General features: G+C 58.2%; 1 protein-coding gene across 2 annotated transcripts in view; it reads right to left on the bottom strand.

The window, feature by feature from the left end:
* colec12 (collectin sub-family member 12) overlaps positions 1-17,320 on the bottom strand; it is a 354,609-nt gene that overhangs the window by 36,909 nt on the left and 300,380 nt on the right. For both annotated transcript variants that reach the window (XM_085992803.1, XM_085992804.1), the window contains exon 5: positions 8,485-9,531. In XM_085992803.1, the coding sequence (XP_085848929.1) occupies positions 8,485-9,531 (1,047 nt within the window). The remainder of the gene's footprint in view (positions 1-8,484; positions 9,532-17,320) is intronic.

The raw sequence follows: 17,320 nt of genomic DNA, 5'->3' as shown, positions 1-17,320 counted from the left end.
CGCTCCCCCATCACCCACTCCCCATCACCCCTCCCCCATCACCCCTCCCCCATCACCCCCCTCCCCCATCACCGCTCCCCCATCACCCCTCCCCCCATCACCCCTCCCCCATCACCGCTCTCCCCATCACCCCTCCCCCATCACCACTCCCCCATCACCCTTCCCATCACCCCTCCCCATCACCCTCCCCATCACCCCTCCCCTCACCCTCCCCCATCACCCCTTCCCCATCACCCCTCCCCCATCACCCCTCCCCCATCACCCTCCATCCCCCATCACCCTTCCCCATCACCCCTCCCCATCACCCCTTCCCCATCACCCCTCCCCCATCACCCGCTCCCCCCATCACCCCTCCCCCATCACCCGCTCCCCCATCACCCCTCCCCATCACCCCTCCCCATCACCCCTCCCCATCACCCCTCCCCCATCACCGCTCCCCATCACCGCTCCCCATCACCCCTCCCCATCACGCTCCCCATCACCGCTCCCCCCATCACCACTCCCATCACCCCTCCCCATCACCCTCCCCATCACCCCTCCCCCATCACCCTCCCCATCACCCCTCCCCATCACCGCTCCCCATCACCGCTCCCCCATCACCCCTCCCCCATCACCGCTCCCCATCACCGCTCCCCATCACCGCTCCCCCATCACCGCTCCCCCATCACCGCTCCCCATCACCCCTCCCCCCATCACCCCTCCCCATCACCGCTCCCCCATCACCCCTCCCCATCACCGCCTCCCCCATCACCCTCCCCCATCACCCCTCCCCATCACCGCTCCCCCATCACCCCTCCCCATCACCCCTCCCCATCACCGCTCCCCATCACCCCTCCCCATCACCCCTCCCCCATCACCGCTCCCCATCACCCCTCCCATCACCCCTCCCCATCACCCCTCCCCATCACCCCTCCCCCATCACCGCTCCCCATCACCCCTCCCCCATCACCCCTCCCCATCACCGCTCCCCCATCACCCCTCCCCATCACCCCTCCCCCATCACCCTTCCCCATCACCCCTCCCCATCACCCTTCCCCATCACCCCTCCATCACCCTTCCCCATCACCCTCCCCATCACCCCTCCCCCATCACCCCTCCCCATCACCCTTCCCATCACCCCTCCCCCATCACCCCTCCCCATCACCCCTCCCCATCACCCCTCCCCATCACCCCTCCCCATCACCCCTCCCCATCACCGCTCCCCCATCACCCCTCCCCCCATCACCGCTCCCCATCACCCCTCCCCCATCACCGCTCCCCCATCACCCCTCCCCCATCACCCCTCCCCCATCACCCTTCCCCATCACCCCTCCCCATCACCCTTCCCATCACCCCTCCCCATCACCCCTCCCCATCACCCTTCCCCATCACCCCTCCCCCATCACCCCTCCCCCATCACCCTTCCCCATCACCCCTCCCCATCACCCCTCCCCATCACCCCTCCCCATCACCCCTCCCCATCACCCCTCCCCATCACCCCTCCCCATCACCGCTCCCCCATCACCCCTCCCCCCATCACCCCTCCCCATCACCCCTCCCCATCACCCCTCCCATCACCCTTCCCCATCACCCCTCCCCCATCACCCCTCCCCATCACCCTCCCCCATCACCCCTCCCCATCACCGCTCCCCCATCACCCCTCCCCCATCACCGCTCCCCCATCACCCCTCCCCCCATCACCCGCTCCCCCATCACCACCCCCCATCACCGCTCCCCCATCACCCCTCCCCCCATCACCGCTCCCCCATCACCCCTCCCATCACCCCTCCCCCCATCACCGCCTCCCCCATCACCCCTCCCCATCACCCCCCCCATCACCGCTCCCCCATCACCCCTCCCCCATCACCGCTCCCCATCACCGCTCCCCCATCACCGCTCCCCATCACCGCTCCCCATCACCCCTCCCCATCACCCCTCCCCATCACCCTCCCCATCACCGCTCCCCATCACCCCTCCCCATCACCGCTCCCCATCACCGCTCCCCCATCACCGCTCCCCCATCACCGCTCCCCCATCACCCCTCCCCATCACCCTCCCCATCACCCCTCCCCCATCACCCCTCCCCCATCACCCTCCCATCACCGCTCCCCATCACCGCTCCCCCATCACCGCTCCCCCATCACCGCTCCCCCATCACCCCTCCCCATCACCCTTCCCCATCACCCCTCCCCCCATCACCCCTCCCCCATCACCGCTCCCCCATCACCCCTCCCCATCACCCTTCCCCATCACCCCTCCCCCCATCACCCCTCCCCCCATCACCGCTCCCCCATCACCGCTCCCCCATCACCCCTCCCCCCATCACCGCTCCCCCATCACCCCCCCCCATCACCGCTCCCCCATCACCCCTCCCCCCATCACCGCACCCCCATCACCACCCCCATCACCGCTCCCCCATCACCCTCCCCCCATCACCGCTCCCCCATCACCCCTCCCCATCACCCCTCCCCCCATCACCGCTCCCCCATCACGCCTCCCCATCACCCCCCCCCATCACCGCTCCCCATCACCCCTCCCCCCATCACCGCTCCCCCATCACCGCTCCCCCATCACCGCTCCCCCATCACCGCTCCCCCATCACCCCTCCCCATCACCCCTCCCCATCACCCCTCCCCCATCACCGCTCCCCCATCACCCCTCCCCATCACCGCTCCCCATCACCGCTCCCCCATCACCGCTCCCCCATCACCGCTCCCCCATCACCCCTCCCCATCACCCTTCCCCATCACCCCTCCCCCCATCACCCTCCCCCATCACCCCTCCCATCACCGCTCCCCCATCACCGCTCCCCCATCACCGCTCCCCCATCACCGCTCCCCCATCACCCCTCCCCATCACCCTTCCCCATCACCCCTCCCCCCATCACCCCTCCCCCATCACCGCTCCCCCATCACCCTCCCATCACCCTTCCCCATCACCGCCTCCCCCCATCACCCCTCCCCCCATCACCGCTCCCCCATCACCCGCTCCCCCATCACCCCTCCCCCATCACCGCTCCCCCATCACCCCTCCCCCATCACCGCTCCCCCATCACCCCTCCCCCCATCACCGCTCCCCCATCACCGCTCCCCATCACCCCTCCCCATCACCCTCCCCCATCACCCCTCCCCATCACCGCTCCCCCATCACCCCTCCCCCCATCACCCCTCCCCATCACCGCTCCCCCCATCACCGCTCCCCCATCACCCCTCCCCCATCACCCCTCCCCCATCACCGCTCCCCCATCACCCCTCCCCCCATCACCCCTCCCCCCATCACCGCTCCCCCATCACCCCTCCCCCCATCACCCCTCCCCCCATCACCGCTCCCCCATCACCCTCCCCCATCACCCCTCCCCCATCACCGCTCCCCCATCACCCCTCCCCCCATCACCCCTCCCCCCATCACCGCTCCCCCATCACCCCTCCCCCCATCACCCCTCCCCCCATCACCGCTCCCCCATCACCCCTCCCCATCACCCCTCCCCCCCATCACCGCTCCCCATCACCCCTCCCCCCATCACCCCTCCCCCCATCACCCCTCCCCATCACCCCTCCCCCCATCACCGCTCCCCCATCACCCCTCCCCCATCACCCCTCCCCCATCACCGCTCCCCCATCACCCCTCCCCCATCACCGCTCCCCCATCACCCCTCCCCCCATCACCCCTCCCCCATCACCGCTCCCCATCACCCCTCCCCCCATCACCCCTCCCCCATCACCCCTCCCCATCACCCCTCCCCCCATCACCCGCTCCCCCATCACCCCTCCCCCATCACCCCTCCCCCATCACCCCTCCCCCATCACCCCTCCCCCCCATCACCCCTCCCCCCATCACCGCTCCCCCATCACCCCTCCCCCATCACCCCTCCCCATCACCGCTCCCCCATCACCCCTCCCCCATCACCCCTCCCCCATCACCGCTCCCCCATCACCCCTCCCCCATCACCCCTCCCCCATCACCCCTCCCCCCATCACCCCTCCCCCCATCACCGCTCCCCCATCACCCTTCCCCCCATCACCCCTCCCCATCACCGCTCCCCCATCACCCCTCCCCCATCACCCCTCCCCATCACCGCTCCCCCATCACCCCTCCCCCATCACCACTCCCCCATCACCGCTCCCCATCACCCCTCCCCCATCACCGCTCCCCCCATCACCCCTCCCCATCACCGCTCCCCCATCACCGCTCCCCCATCACCCCTCCCCCATCACCCCTCCCCATCACCGCTCCCCCATCACCCCTCCCCATCACCGCTCCCCCATCACCGCTCCCCCCATCACCCCTCCCCCATCACCGCTCCCCCATCACCCCTCCCCATCACCGCTCCCCCATCACCGCTCCCCATCACCCCTCCCCCATCACCCCTCCCCCATCACCCCTCCCCCATCACCCCTCCCCATCACCGCTCCCCCATCACCGCTCCCCATCACCCCTCCCCCATCACCCCTCCCCATCACCCCTCCCCATCACCGCTCCCCCATCACCGCTCCCCCATCACCCCCTCCCCCCATCACCCCTCCCCATCACCCCTCCCCATCACCCCTCCCCATCACCGCTCCCCCATCACCGCTCCCCCATCACCCCTCCCCATCACCCCTCCCCCATCACCCCTCCCCATCACCCGCTCCCCCATCACCGCTCCCCCATCACCCCTCCCCATCACCGCTCCCCCATCACCGCCTCCCCCATCACCGCTCCCCCATCACCGCTCCCCCATCACCGCTCCCCCATCACCGCTCCACCATCACCCCTCCCCCCATCACCGCTCCCCCATCACCCCTCCCCATCACCGCTCCACCATCACCCCTCCCCATCACCGCTCCCCCCATCACCCCTCCCCATCACCGCTCCACCATCACCCCTCCCCCCATCACCGCTCCCCCATCACCCCTCCCCATCACCGCTCCACCGTCACCCCTCCCCCCATCACCGCTCCCCCATCACCCCTCCCCATCACCGCTCCACCATCACCCCTCCCCATCACCCCTCCCCCATCACCGCTCCCCCATCACCCTCCCCATCACCGCTCCACCATCACCCCTCCCCCCATCACCGCTCCCCCATCACCCCTCCCCATCACCGCTCCACCATCACCCCTCCCCATCACCGCTCCACCATCACCCCTCCCCATCACCCCTCCCCCATCACCGCTCCCCCATCACCGCTCCCCATCACCGCTCCACCATCACCCCTCCCCATCACCCCTCCCCCATCACCGCTCCCCCCATCACCCCTCCCCATCACCCCTCCCCCCATCACCCCTCCCCCCATCACCCCACCCCCCATCACCGCTCCCCCATCACCCCTCCCCCATCACCCCTCCCCATCACCCCTCCCCCATCACCCCTCCCCCCATCACCCCTCCCCCATCACCCCTCCCCCCATCACCGCTCCCCCATCACCCTCCCCATCACCCCTCCCCCATCACCCCTCCCCCCATCACCGCTCCCCCATCACCCCTCCCCCATCACCCCTCCCCCATCACCCCTCCCCATCACCGCTCCCCCCATCACCCCTCCCCCCATCACCCTTCCCCATCACCCCCTCCCCCATCACCCCTCCCCATCACCCTTCCCCATCACCCCTCCCCCCATCACCGCTCCCCCATCACCCCTCCCCCCATCACCGCTCCCCCATCACCCCCTCCCCCATCACCCCTCCCCATCACCCTTCCCCATCACCCCTCCCCCCATCACCCCTCCCCCCATCACCCCTCCCCATCACCGCTCCCCCCATCACCCCTCCCCCCATCACCCCTCCCCCATCACCCCTCCCCCATCACCCCTCCCCATCACCGCTCCCCATCACCCCTCCCCCCATCACCCTTCCCCATCACCCCTCCCCCCATCACCGCTCCCCCATCACCCCTCCCCCCATCACCGCTCCCCCATCACCCCTCCCCCATCACCCCTCCCCATCACCCTTCCCCATCACCCCTCCCCCCATCACCCCTCCCCCCATCACCCCTCCCCATCACCGCTCCCCCCATCACCCCTCCCCCCATCACCCCTTCCCCCATCACCCCTCCCCCATCACCCCTCCCCCATCACCCCTCCGCCCATCACCCCTCCCCATCACCCCTCTCCCATCACCGCTCCCCTCACCACCCCACCCCCCATCACCGCTCCCCCATCACCCCTCCCCCATCACCCCTCCCCATCACCCCTCCCCATCACCCCTCTCCCATCACCGCTCCCCTCACCACCCCACCCCCCATCACCGCTCCCCCATCACCCCTCCCCCATCACCCCTCCGCCCATCACCCCTCCCCCATCACCCCTCCGCCCATCACCGCTCCCCCATCACCCCTCCGCCCATCACCCCTCCCCATCACCCCTCTCCCATCACCGCTCCCCTCACCACCCCACCCCCCATCACCGCTCCCCCATCATCCCTCCCCCATCACCCCTCCGCCCATCACCACTACCCCATCACCCCTCCCCATCACCCCTCCCCATCACCCCTCTCCCATCACCGCTCCCCTCACCACCCCACCCCCCATCACCGCTCCCCCATCACCCCTCTCCCATCACCGCTCCCCCATCACCCCACCCCCCATCACCGCTCCCCCATCACCCCACCCCCCATCACCGCTCCCCCATCACCCCACCCCCCATCACCGCTCCCCCATCACCCCACCCCCCATCACTGCTCCCCCATCACCCCACCCCCCATCACCGCTCCCCCATCACCCCACCCCCCATCACCGCTCCCCCATCACCCCACCCCCCATCACCGCTCCCCCATCACCCCACCCCCCATCACTGCTCCCCCATCACCCCACCCCCATCACCCCTCCCCATCACCCCTCCCCATCACCCCTCCCCCATCACGCCTCCCCTCATCACCCCTCCCCCATCACCGCTCCCCTCATCACCCCTCCCCATCACCGCTCCCCTCATCACCCCTCCCCCATCACCGCTCCCCATCACCCCTCCCCCATCACCGCTCCCCTCATCACCCCTCCCCCATCATCGCTCCCCTCATCACCCCTCCCCCATCACCGCTCCCCCATCACCCCTCCCCATCACCCCTCCCCATCACCCCTCCCCATCACCCCTCCCCATCATCGCTCCCCTCATCACCCCTCCCCCATCACCGCTCCCCCATCACCCCTCCCCATCACCCCTCCCCATCACCCCTCCCCATCACCCCTCCCCATCATCGCTCCCCTCATCACCCCTCCCCCATCACCGCTCCCCATCACCCCTCCCCATCACCCCTCCCCATCACCCCTCCCCATCACCCCTCCCCATCACCGCTCCCCTCATCACCCCTCCCCCATCATCGCTCCCCTCATCACCCCTCCCCCATCACCGCTCCCCCATCACCCCTCCCCATCACCCCTCCCCCATCACCGCTCCCCTCACCACCCCACCCCCATCACCGCTTCCTCCATCACCCCTCCCCTCATCACCCCTCCCCCCATCACCGCTTCCCCATCACCCCTCCCCTCATCACCCCTCCCCCCATCACCGCTTCCCCATCACCCCTCCCCTCATCACCCCTCCCCCCATCACCGCTTCCCCATCACCCCTCCCCTCATCACCCCTCCCCCATCACCCCTCCCCCCATCACCGCTCCCCTCATCACCCCTCTGCCCATCACTCCTCCCCCCATCACCACTCCTCCTCCCCCATCGCCGCCGCTCACCCCCACCATTGCTGCCGCTCCCAGCCCCAACTCTAGATCTCCCTCCCCACCCCTGCAATTCCTGGACTCTACCTCGATCCTGAACTCCATCGACCTCGATGCTCCGACTACAAACCCAATCCCAGACCCAACCCCCAGACCAATGTGCCCGAGAGCCGCTATGCCACTATCAGCAGCCTAATCTTGCAATCTTCTTTGCCGGTGGGCTCTCATCGTTTTGCCGGCTCCATTGAAATGAGGCCCGATGCCCAATATTAGGGAGTGTCGGGCCTCACCATTCAGGTGCAGGGAATAAACCCTGTGCCAATTGCACAGCAAAAATTTAGACTCGCATGAATTTCAAGGCCTTTATTTATCAGAATAATGATAAGAATGTTAAGAAAGCTTTGCCCCACCAAGCCCTCCGCTTCCACAGTCTATACACAACTGCTTCAATCATCGACTCTCTCCCACTCAAGATCTCTACATACTTTTCTCAATGCCTATATGAATAAAATAAATGTATTGATATCTCTGTAAGCCTCAATCCAGTCCTTTTTAATTGACCTGGAATTAATTACTTTTTTCTGGTAATCTGTTCCACTATCCTGTGGGAAAATAAATGATTTCAATGGTTTAAAAAACATCAGTTTGTGATATTGCATCGTGTAATTCTGTAAAATACTATAAAGAAGCATACTAGCATATAAACTAAAATATCTGTGTGAATATGGTCAAAAGTTTGAAAGCAGTTCCTTTCAAATAGTTCCCTTACATTTCAAAATTAATATCCTTAACTGGATTGAATTGACCAGGCTTAAAATAAATTAATTTCACCTTAGTTTTGAACAATTCACAGAAAATGCTTACCTTGAAGAATTGTGAAGTTTTTAATCAGCTGAGCATGCTTTGTGTCTACAAGTTTCATTTCTTCCATGATCATGGACAAGTTGCCAACCTCAATATCCAACCTGGCCTTCATTACACCTTGCTGCGCTTTGAGGAGAGAGCTGTCCACACGGATGTTGTCCATGTTGGTGGTCAGGATGGCTAGCTTGTCTGCATGTTGACTCAATGTATTGGTACAAGTGGTTTTTATACCATTCAAGTTGCTTGTCAGTGATCGAAGATGTTGCACAGTCCAACTAATATTGCCAATAATACTGCTGATGTCTCTCTCATTTATATCCATGCGCACTTCAAGTTGTTCAAAACCGGCAGATGTTTTATTTTCATGAGCTTTTTGATACTGCTGTAGATCCTTGAGACTCTCTTCATGAATGGTAGCTGTGAAACTAATATTCGCCATCTGGCTACTGAGAGAGATCAGTTGATTATTCATATCCTCCAAAGTGTCACTATTACTAGTCACCATAACTGAGTTGTTCACTGCTTGTAACTGTAGGTATTGCAATTTCTCCTTTAGCCAGTCAGTGTCCTTTCGTGCTTGAAGCACAGTCTGTTGGAGAGCCTGCCAATCGTTCCTTATCTTCTGGATGGCCTGACTGGTATCATCAACAGATTTCTGCAGTGCACTGAATAAATCCCTTTGCTGAATCTGTGTCTGATTTAACTGACTGAGCTTCATAACTGTATTGCTTTGAGACTTGGCTTGTCCTTGTACGTCATTTTTCAGCTTACCAGTGTTTTGCTCCAGGTTGGTAATGTATCCACTGTATATCAATAAAGTCTGGTTTATGTTTCTGATAGATCTTGAGTTGCTGTCCAACAAGCTTTTCAGGGAGTTATGGTTGGTTGTCATTGATTGATCAGTCTCTTGTAGCTTGTCCAGTGCAACTTTGTTTTTGGAGGCTTTGTCTGCAATGTCACCAAGCTGGTTATGAAGGAACTGGATATCAGTTTTGAATTTGGACAGCTCTGTAGTGGTACTTTGATCTTTCACACCAGACTGGTCATCTACAAAAGATAGGGTACATGTATGGACAATAACAGAATGGGTAATCACAATGATATTAAAGGAGAAACAGTTTTGCAGATGTGGTTGATGCAATTTCCCCCTCCTATCTGTTTAATGGACACTAAACTTGTATAATAATCATTAGTGGGAATAGTTCCACACAGAGCCCAGCACATTCACTATCTGGCCTGAAAAGTGGTAACTGAAACTTTTACAGAAGCCACGTTATTTTTCAAGACACTGGGTGTTGATGGACCCCATAAACAAGGCAATGAAAAATAAAGGGGGAAAAATTCAGTATCGACCATTTTGGGGCGTTAACATTGCCCGGGCGCAAACTTTAGCACCGGTGCTAAGTAGCGCCGGCAACTGTGAAATTCAGTTTTAGCGCCCCTCGAAGGAAGTGAAGCGCCACACACTTCCCTCAGGGCACTAATGTCGGGGAGCAGGGCGCTACCGCAGAGCGCTACTCAAGTTCCGGCGCTGTCAATTACAAGTACGCAGACAGACTGGCGCCTTCCGGTTTTTAAAGGGAGGCTCAATCATGCTGCACAGCCTCACTCTGATCATTGCTTTTTTTAAATTCATTGATGGGATGTGGGCGTCGCTGGCTGGCTAGGCCTGCATTTAGCGCCCATCCCTAATTGCCCTTGAGAAGATGGTGGTGAGCCGCCTTCTTGAACCGCTGCAGTCCATATGGTGTAGGTACACCCACAATGCTGTTAGGAAGGGAGTTCCAGGATTTTGGCCCAGCGACAGTGAAGGAACAGCGATACAGGTCCAAGTCAGGATGGTGTGTGGCTTGGAGGGGAACTTGTAGGTGGTGATGTTCCCATGCGTTTGCTGCCCTTGTCCTTCTAAGTGGTAGAGGTCACGGGTTTGGAAGGTGCTGTTGAAGGAGCCTTGGCGAGTTGCTGCAGTGCATCTTGTAGGTGGTACACACTGCAGCCACAGTGCGCCGGTGGTGGAGGGAGTGAATGTTGAAGGTGGTGGATGGAGTGCCAATCAAGCGGGCTGCTTTATCCTGAATGGTGTCGAGCTTCTTGAATGTTGTTGGAGCTGCACTCATCCAGGCAAGTGGAGAGTATTCCATCACACTCCTGACTTGTGCCTTGTAGATGGTGGAAAGGCTTTGGGGAGTCAGGAGGTGAGACACTCGTCGCAGAATTCCCAGCCTCTGGCCTGCTCTTGTAGCCACAGTATTTATATGGCTGGTCCAGTTCAGTTTCTGATCAATGGTAACCCCCAGGATGTTGATAGTGGGGGATTCAGCGATGGTAATGCCATTGAATGTCAAGGGGAGATGGTTAGAGTCTCGCTTGTTGGAGAAGGTCATTGCCTGGCACTTGTGTGGTGCGAATGTTACTTGCCACTTGTCAGCCCAAGTCTGAATGTTGTCCAGGTCTTGCTGCATATGGACACGGACTGCGTCAGTATCTGACGAGTCTCGAATGGTGCTGAACAGTGTGCAATCATCAGCGAACATCCCCACTTCTGACCTTATGATGGAGGGAAGGTCATTGATGAAACAGCTGAAGATGGTTGGGCCTAGGACACTGCCCTGAGGAACTCCTGCAGTGATGCCATGTGATTGAGATGAATGACCTCCAACAACCACAGCCAACTTCCTTTGTGCTAGGTATGATTCCAACCAATGGAGAGTTTTCCCCTTGATTCCCATTGACTTCAGTTTTGCTAGGGCTCCTTGATGCCACACTCGATCAAATGCTGCCTTGATGTCAAGGGCAGTCACTCTCACCTCACCTCTTGAGTTCAGCTCTTTTGTCCATGTTTGGACCAAGGCTGTAATGAGGTCAGGAGCTGAGTGGCCCTGGCGGAACCCAAACTGGGCGTCAGTTAGCAGGTTATTGCTGAGTAAGTGTCGCTTGATAGCACTGTCGATGACACCTTCCATCACTTTGCTGATGATCGAGAGTAGGCTGATGGGACGGTAATTGGCCGGGCCGGATTTGTCCTGCTTTTTGTAGACAGGACATACTTGGGCAATTTTCCACATTGCCGGGTAGATGCCAGTGTTGTAGCTGTACTGGAACAGCTTGGCTAGGGGCGCAGCTAATTCTGGAGCACAAGTCTTCAGTACTATTGCTGGAATGCTGCTTGTGACCTGGGCTGGCAAGGAGGTGCAATTCATCAACCACAAATCTCATGGCCCAGGGAGAGAGCTCGCCGGTTCAGCGACCAGGCATTGGTGGCTCTGGTTGCGACTGTAGAACGCCGACGGGCAGTGCTGTTCCCAGACACTGGCAGGAGGATATTGCCGCAGGACTTCAGGAGGATGTAGCGGGAGGTGGCCCAGTACGTCTTGGCCAGAAGCGTGGTCCAAAGGACTCACACCCAGTGCCGCAAGAAGTTCAACGACCTCACTCGGGTGGTCAGGGTGAGTACATGTTTCATCTCACTCTATGCACAGACGATATAAACCGCCAAATCCCCAACACTCACCCACCAACTATGCCCATCTACTAAAAGTCACATCCACATCTCACGCCTTGCATACATTAACAGCTATTCAACTATGGTAGGCACATCTGCCAAACACATGGCTGCGCACTCACTCACACGCTGTCCTTTTTCTTGCAGGCCAAGCTTGCTCATAACAGGAGGGGGCAACAATGCACGGGAGGAGGTGAGGTGGACCTGCACCCCCTTACAGACCTGGAGAAACGAGTGGGCCGCATCATTGAGGCCCAGATCATGGGCGCTGTGTCCGTCGGAGACGTCGACCCCCTTGGGGACAACAACGGTATGTTCATCACCTCTCCCTCTTCTCTCATACCACTTCCCCCTCACAACACAAGCCCTTCCCACTTTCCATCTAAGTATACTGTCTCCATTCCTTGCTCCCTTCCTGCCCCATCCCCTGATGTTAAACCCACTCTTGTGCCTTCCTGCTTGCAGATAATGAGCCACCATCTGACCAGCCTGTCCCTCAGCCTCCCAGTGGCAGCGATGCGGGAGAGGAGGAGGAGGAACACCAAGCCGGAGCCTCACTGCCTGTGTCTCCCGGGGGCGAGACATCTGGTAATGGGACCACGCGGTCGCTGGAGGGGAGCAGAGGAAATGGCTCTGATATGAGTGAAGCTCCGGGACCCAGTGGGCTGTAGCAATGATATGGGGGAAGGAAAGCTCGAGGGCCATCTCCCTGGAGGGTGAGTGCGCGCACGAGTTCTGTTGCATAGGACTCAGATGAGGACCTCGATGTGAAGGCGATGACCACATAGGCGATAAGCATACACACTGAACTCATGGGTGCAATGGCAAGGGTGCCCGAGAGCATGGATGCACTGGCTAGGAGCGTGGAGGAGTCCGCCTCCAGCATTGCACTCATCTCTGCACAAACCCTCGAGCCCATCCTTGGCATTTTGCAGAGGATGGTTGACTCGCAGAGAGACCATGGGGACCCAGACCTCATGTCACGTGTCATGGGTGAGATGGCAGCAGCTATTGCAGCACAGGCCAAGGCAATGCAACGGCTTAGTGCTGTAATGGAGTCAGTGGTTGCTGGCATCCAATCTCAGAGTGCTCTCATGCAGTCTCAGATTGATGCCACGCAAGCACTGACTGCTGCCATCATCGCTGTGTCACCCACTGTCCACCGGAGATCACACAGTGCCGCAGCAGGCCAGCAATCTGTGTTTGAGCAGATTTCTCTGAATGCTGAGGTTCTGCCCCAGGGGAGTGGCGGTGTGTCGGTTGAGCAGGAAGGTGCTGTCTTCTCTCAGGATGACAGCATTCCTGCTCCCACCACTGCCACTCCGCCATTGCACTTGCTGCAGCCTGTAACCCAGCCATCCCAGACTGCTGCCGCCCATGCTGAGGTGGTGCAGTCTGCAGCCGGGCCTTCCAGGCCCAGAGCTGGTCGAGGGCATCCTGCAAGTCCATCTGCAGTCTCTGGCTCCCAGACTCAGCAGCCTTCCACCAGCCTTGCTGCAGCCACTGGGGCCACATTATGGAGGGGGGAACTGCAAAGGGGAGGGAAATCATTAAAGAAGGCCCAGTAAATAAAATGTTAATAGCAAATGGGGGGAAGTGTGTGTACAAAAGTTGATGTTTTTGTAAATATATTGTTCAGTTTGGTAAGAAATAGTTCCGTTTGCTAAGAACCAGTTGTGTTTGTTGATAAATTGTTATGTTTGTTTATTATTGGTTGTGTTTGGTAAGAGAGAGTTGTGCAGAATAATAAATATTTATTTCGATGTAGTAAATTTTATGATGTTTCTCATTTGAGCTTTGCTTGGTGATAGGGGCTGTGAGCTGGCTGTAATGATGTAGTTGTTCTGCACAAATGTCATGTGCTATCTCATTTATTGGAAGCTCTGTGTAATGAGGCATTCACGAGCGGCCCTTGCAGAAGCAACATTGAGTGACTCCCTCCTACATTGGTGCTCCTCCTCCTCTTCATCCTCTTCCTCTGCCTCGTCCTCCTCCTCTCCCTCTTCCTTCTCCTGAGGTGGACCTGCAATCCCTGGTGGCAATGGCTGGGCCCTCAGAATGACCAGGTTGTGCAGCATGCAGCACACAACAATCAAATCAGAGACTCGATCAAGGGAGTACTGCAGGGCTCCTCCAGAGCGGTCAAGGCAGCAGAACCATTGCTTTAGCATGGCGATAGTCTGTTCGATCAGGTTCCTGGTGGCGCTATGGCTCTCGCTGTATGCGTGCTGAGCAGGAGTGTTGGGGTTGCGGAGGGGTGTCATCAGCCAGGTGGTGAGTGGATAACCCTTGTCTCCGAACAGCCAGCTGTGAGCTTCATGTGGTGGGTGGAACAGTGCTGGGACACCAGTCTGTCGCAGGATGAATGCATCGTGGCTGCTGCCAGGATAGCGGGCATTGAGGGCGAGGATGCGCTGTCTGTGGTCGCACACCAACTGAACGTTCAGAGAGTGGTAGCCTTTATGGTTGCGGAACACCTCTGCATTGTGATGAGGTGCCCGCAATGCCAAGTGGGTGCAGTCAATGGCGCCCTGAACTATGGGGAAGCCCGCTATCCTTGCAAAGCCACATGAGCGTTCATGCTGTTTCTCTCTGGTCATGGGGAATGAGATGTACGCCCTTCTCTTTCTGTACAGAGCATCTGTGACCTCCCGGATGCAGCAATGGACGGCGATCTGTGAAATGTTTGCAGTATTCCCTGTTGAAGCTTGGAAGGAGCCGCTGGTGTAGAAATTGAGAGCGACTGTGACCTTCACTGCCACTGAGAGAGACGTCCTGGTCCTGAGCTGAGGCTGGAGATCTGCCTGCAGGATGTGGCAGAGCTTTGTGACCACCTCCTTGTTGAAGCAGAGCCTTCTAAGGCACTGCTCTGACAGATGAATATAGGAGAACTGCTCCCAGAATACCCTGGGTTGGTAAGGTCTCCTGTTGGCCCTCCTACCTCTGGCCACGTTTTCCAATCTTACTCTCTGCCTCCGCTGCCTTTCAAAAAAATTTGTTTATGGGATGTGGGTGTCGCTGGCAAGGCCAGCATTTATTGCCCATCCCTAATTGCCCTTGAGAAGGTGGTGGTGAGCCCCCTTCTTGAACCACCTCCGACGGTGAAGCTGGAGAGCGAGGTCCCGTGCCAGTACAGCCCCCATTAAGAGTTGGAAATGTGGAAGTAACAAAAGTAAGACAAATGAACCTGATAAATTTTGGTCTGGAGCAAAACCCCTTCAAGCAGGAAAACCTCAAATGGGTCAAAACGCCCGTCTGCTTCTGTCAAAGTGACAAGGCAGCATTGTTTGTTGACGAAAAAAAACAGCAAGTGCCGCCTTTAAATAGCGCTCCTGCAGCTCCCAGCCGACTGCAAACCGCCTCCTCTACCTGTCATTCCTCATGGCAGGCACTGAGGCAGGGGGCGAAAATGAATTTCTGCTCCGGGGCGATGCGCGGCTGGATGACATCACGATCTCTGGGAGCAGGAGATCATGGCGGTAGTGTAGCACCACCGCAAACCGCTAGGTGAATTTCGCCGGTGACGCTAACATTGTCGCGCCCGGGCGGTAAGTCGTTAGTGCCCCCCAGAGGCACTAACGGGAGGCACTAACCAACTGAATTTCTCCCCCAAAGTCTCTTCTGTCTGCTGGCTAAAACGATCCAATGTGAAATCAGTTTAGGCAGTCTCAATCCAATTCCGAGTGGGTAAAGGCATACGAAACAAAATTGTCCCTAATTTGCCACTAATCAACAGCCTCTCTTAGACAGGCTAAAGGATGGCTGGTGCAAGAAATGGAAAATTGTCACAATGATTCAGTGGGGATGTTCTGCTAGGGTTGAGGCATGTTATTGGGGCAGAGTAGAGGCAGTTATACTCCTTATCTAGTTCTGGTCTACCTGACTGGGAGCACTTAATACTGTCAACAGGGTTCCATTCCCCAGAATTCACCTTGATGAGCACAACATTTTAAGAGAGAAAACATATAGTTAATTAACACCTGCCAATGTCTGTAGAATGATCAATCACACTTCAACTACAACTTGCATTTCTATAGCGCCTTTAAAGCAGTAAAACGTCCCAAGGCGCTTCACTGGAGCATTATCTAATAAAATTTGATACTGAGCCACATAAGGAGACATTAGGACAGGTAATCAAAAGCTTGGTCAAAGAGGTAGGTTTTAAGGAGCATCTTAAAGGAGGAAAGAAAGGCGGAGAGGTTTAGGGAGGGAATTCCAGAGCTTAGGACCCAGGCAACAGAAGGCATGGCCGCCAATGGTGGAGCAATTAAATCGGGGATGCGCAAGAAGCCAGAATTAGAGGAGCGCAGAGATCTCGAAGGGTTGTAGGGCTGGAGGAGGACTACAGAGATAGGGAGGGGTGAGGTTGTGGAAGAATTTGAAAACAAGGCTGAGAATTTTAAAATTAAGGCGTTGCCGGGCCTGGAGTCAATGTAGGTCAGCGAGCACAGAGCTGATGGTGAACGGGACTTGGTGCGAGTTAGGACACGGACAGCAGAGTTTTGGATCACCTCAAGTGTATGGAGGGTGGAAGATGGGAGATTGACCAGAAAAGCATTGGAATAGTCTAGTCTACAGGTAACAAAAGAGTTGTGGCATGAGCAGAGACAGGTGATATTACGCAGGTGGAAGTAGGCGGTCTTGGTGATGGAGTGGATATATGGTTGGAAGCTCATCTCAGGGTCAAATAGGATGCCAATGTGGCAATGTATTAATGTACGATCTAAGTATTGTGCTTAAAATTCATAGTCGATAGGCAAAAAAATCTAGTCCATATAAGGTTACACCAGTAAAAGAATTATTGATCCACAAAAGAAATACGTAATTAATATATTTAATATATAATATATTAAGTATATAATTAATATATTAAAAGTCTTGTGTACTTCATAGTTGTTACACTTACTTCCTGTGTCACAATTTTATCCAGCCTAGTGTCAGGATTTTCTCAAATTTCTTTATCATACTATTAAAAATCAGTGGTGTCCAAGTTACGGCTATCTCTGGTCACTTTAAATAATCAGGTTCGAGTGCAAATCAATATGGTGAGTATAGTGGCCTAGAAATTCACTGGCCTTAGCGCCGCTTTTGAGGCGCTAGAGGGCCTAGCGCCGAAGTTATGGCCAGTTTAGAAATTGATAGGGGCCCTAAATCGGCGTTAGGCCGGTAGCGCTGCGCCGGCACCGATGACGTCATCGGTGTGCGCAGCGTCCCGGTTGCCATGGTAACCCGCCCGAACTCGGAAATTGAGTTGCGGCCGCCTCGCCCGTGGCAGCCGCAAGCAACGTTCTGGCAGAGGTGCCTTACAGAACTTTGCGCCGGCGCATTAAAGGC

This window comes from Somniosus microcephalus, chromosome 7 (genome assembly GCF_052327205.1).
Source record: "Somniosus microcephalus isolate GS21.2 chromosome 7, FLI_Smic_1.0, whole genome shotgun sequence".
In the NCBI taxonomy this organism is placed as follows: Eukaryota; Metazoa; Chordata; class Chondrichthyes; order Squaliformes; family Somniosidae; genus Somniosus; species Somniosus microcephalus.
This window is presented reverse-complemented; position numbering and strand designations above follow the sequence as displayed.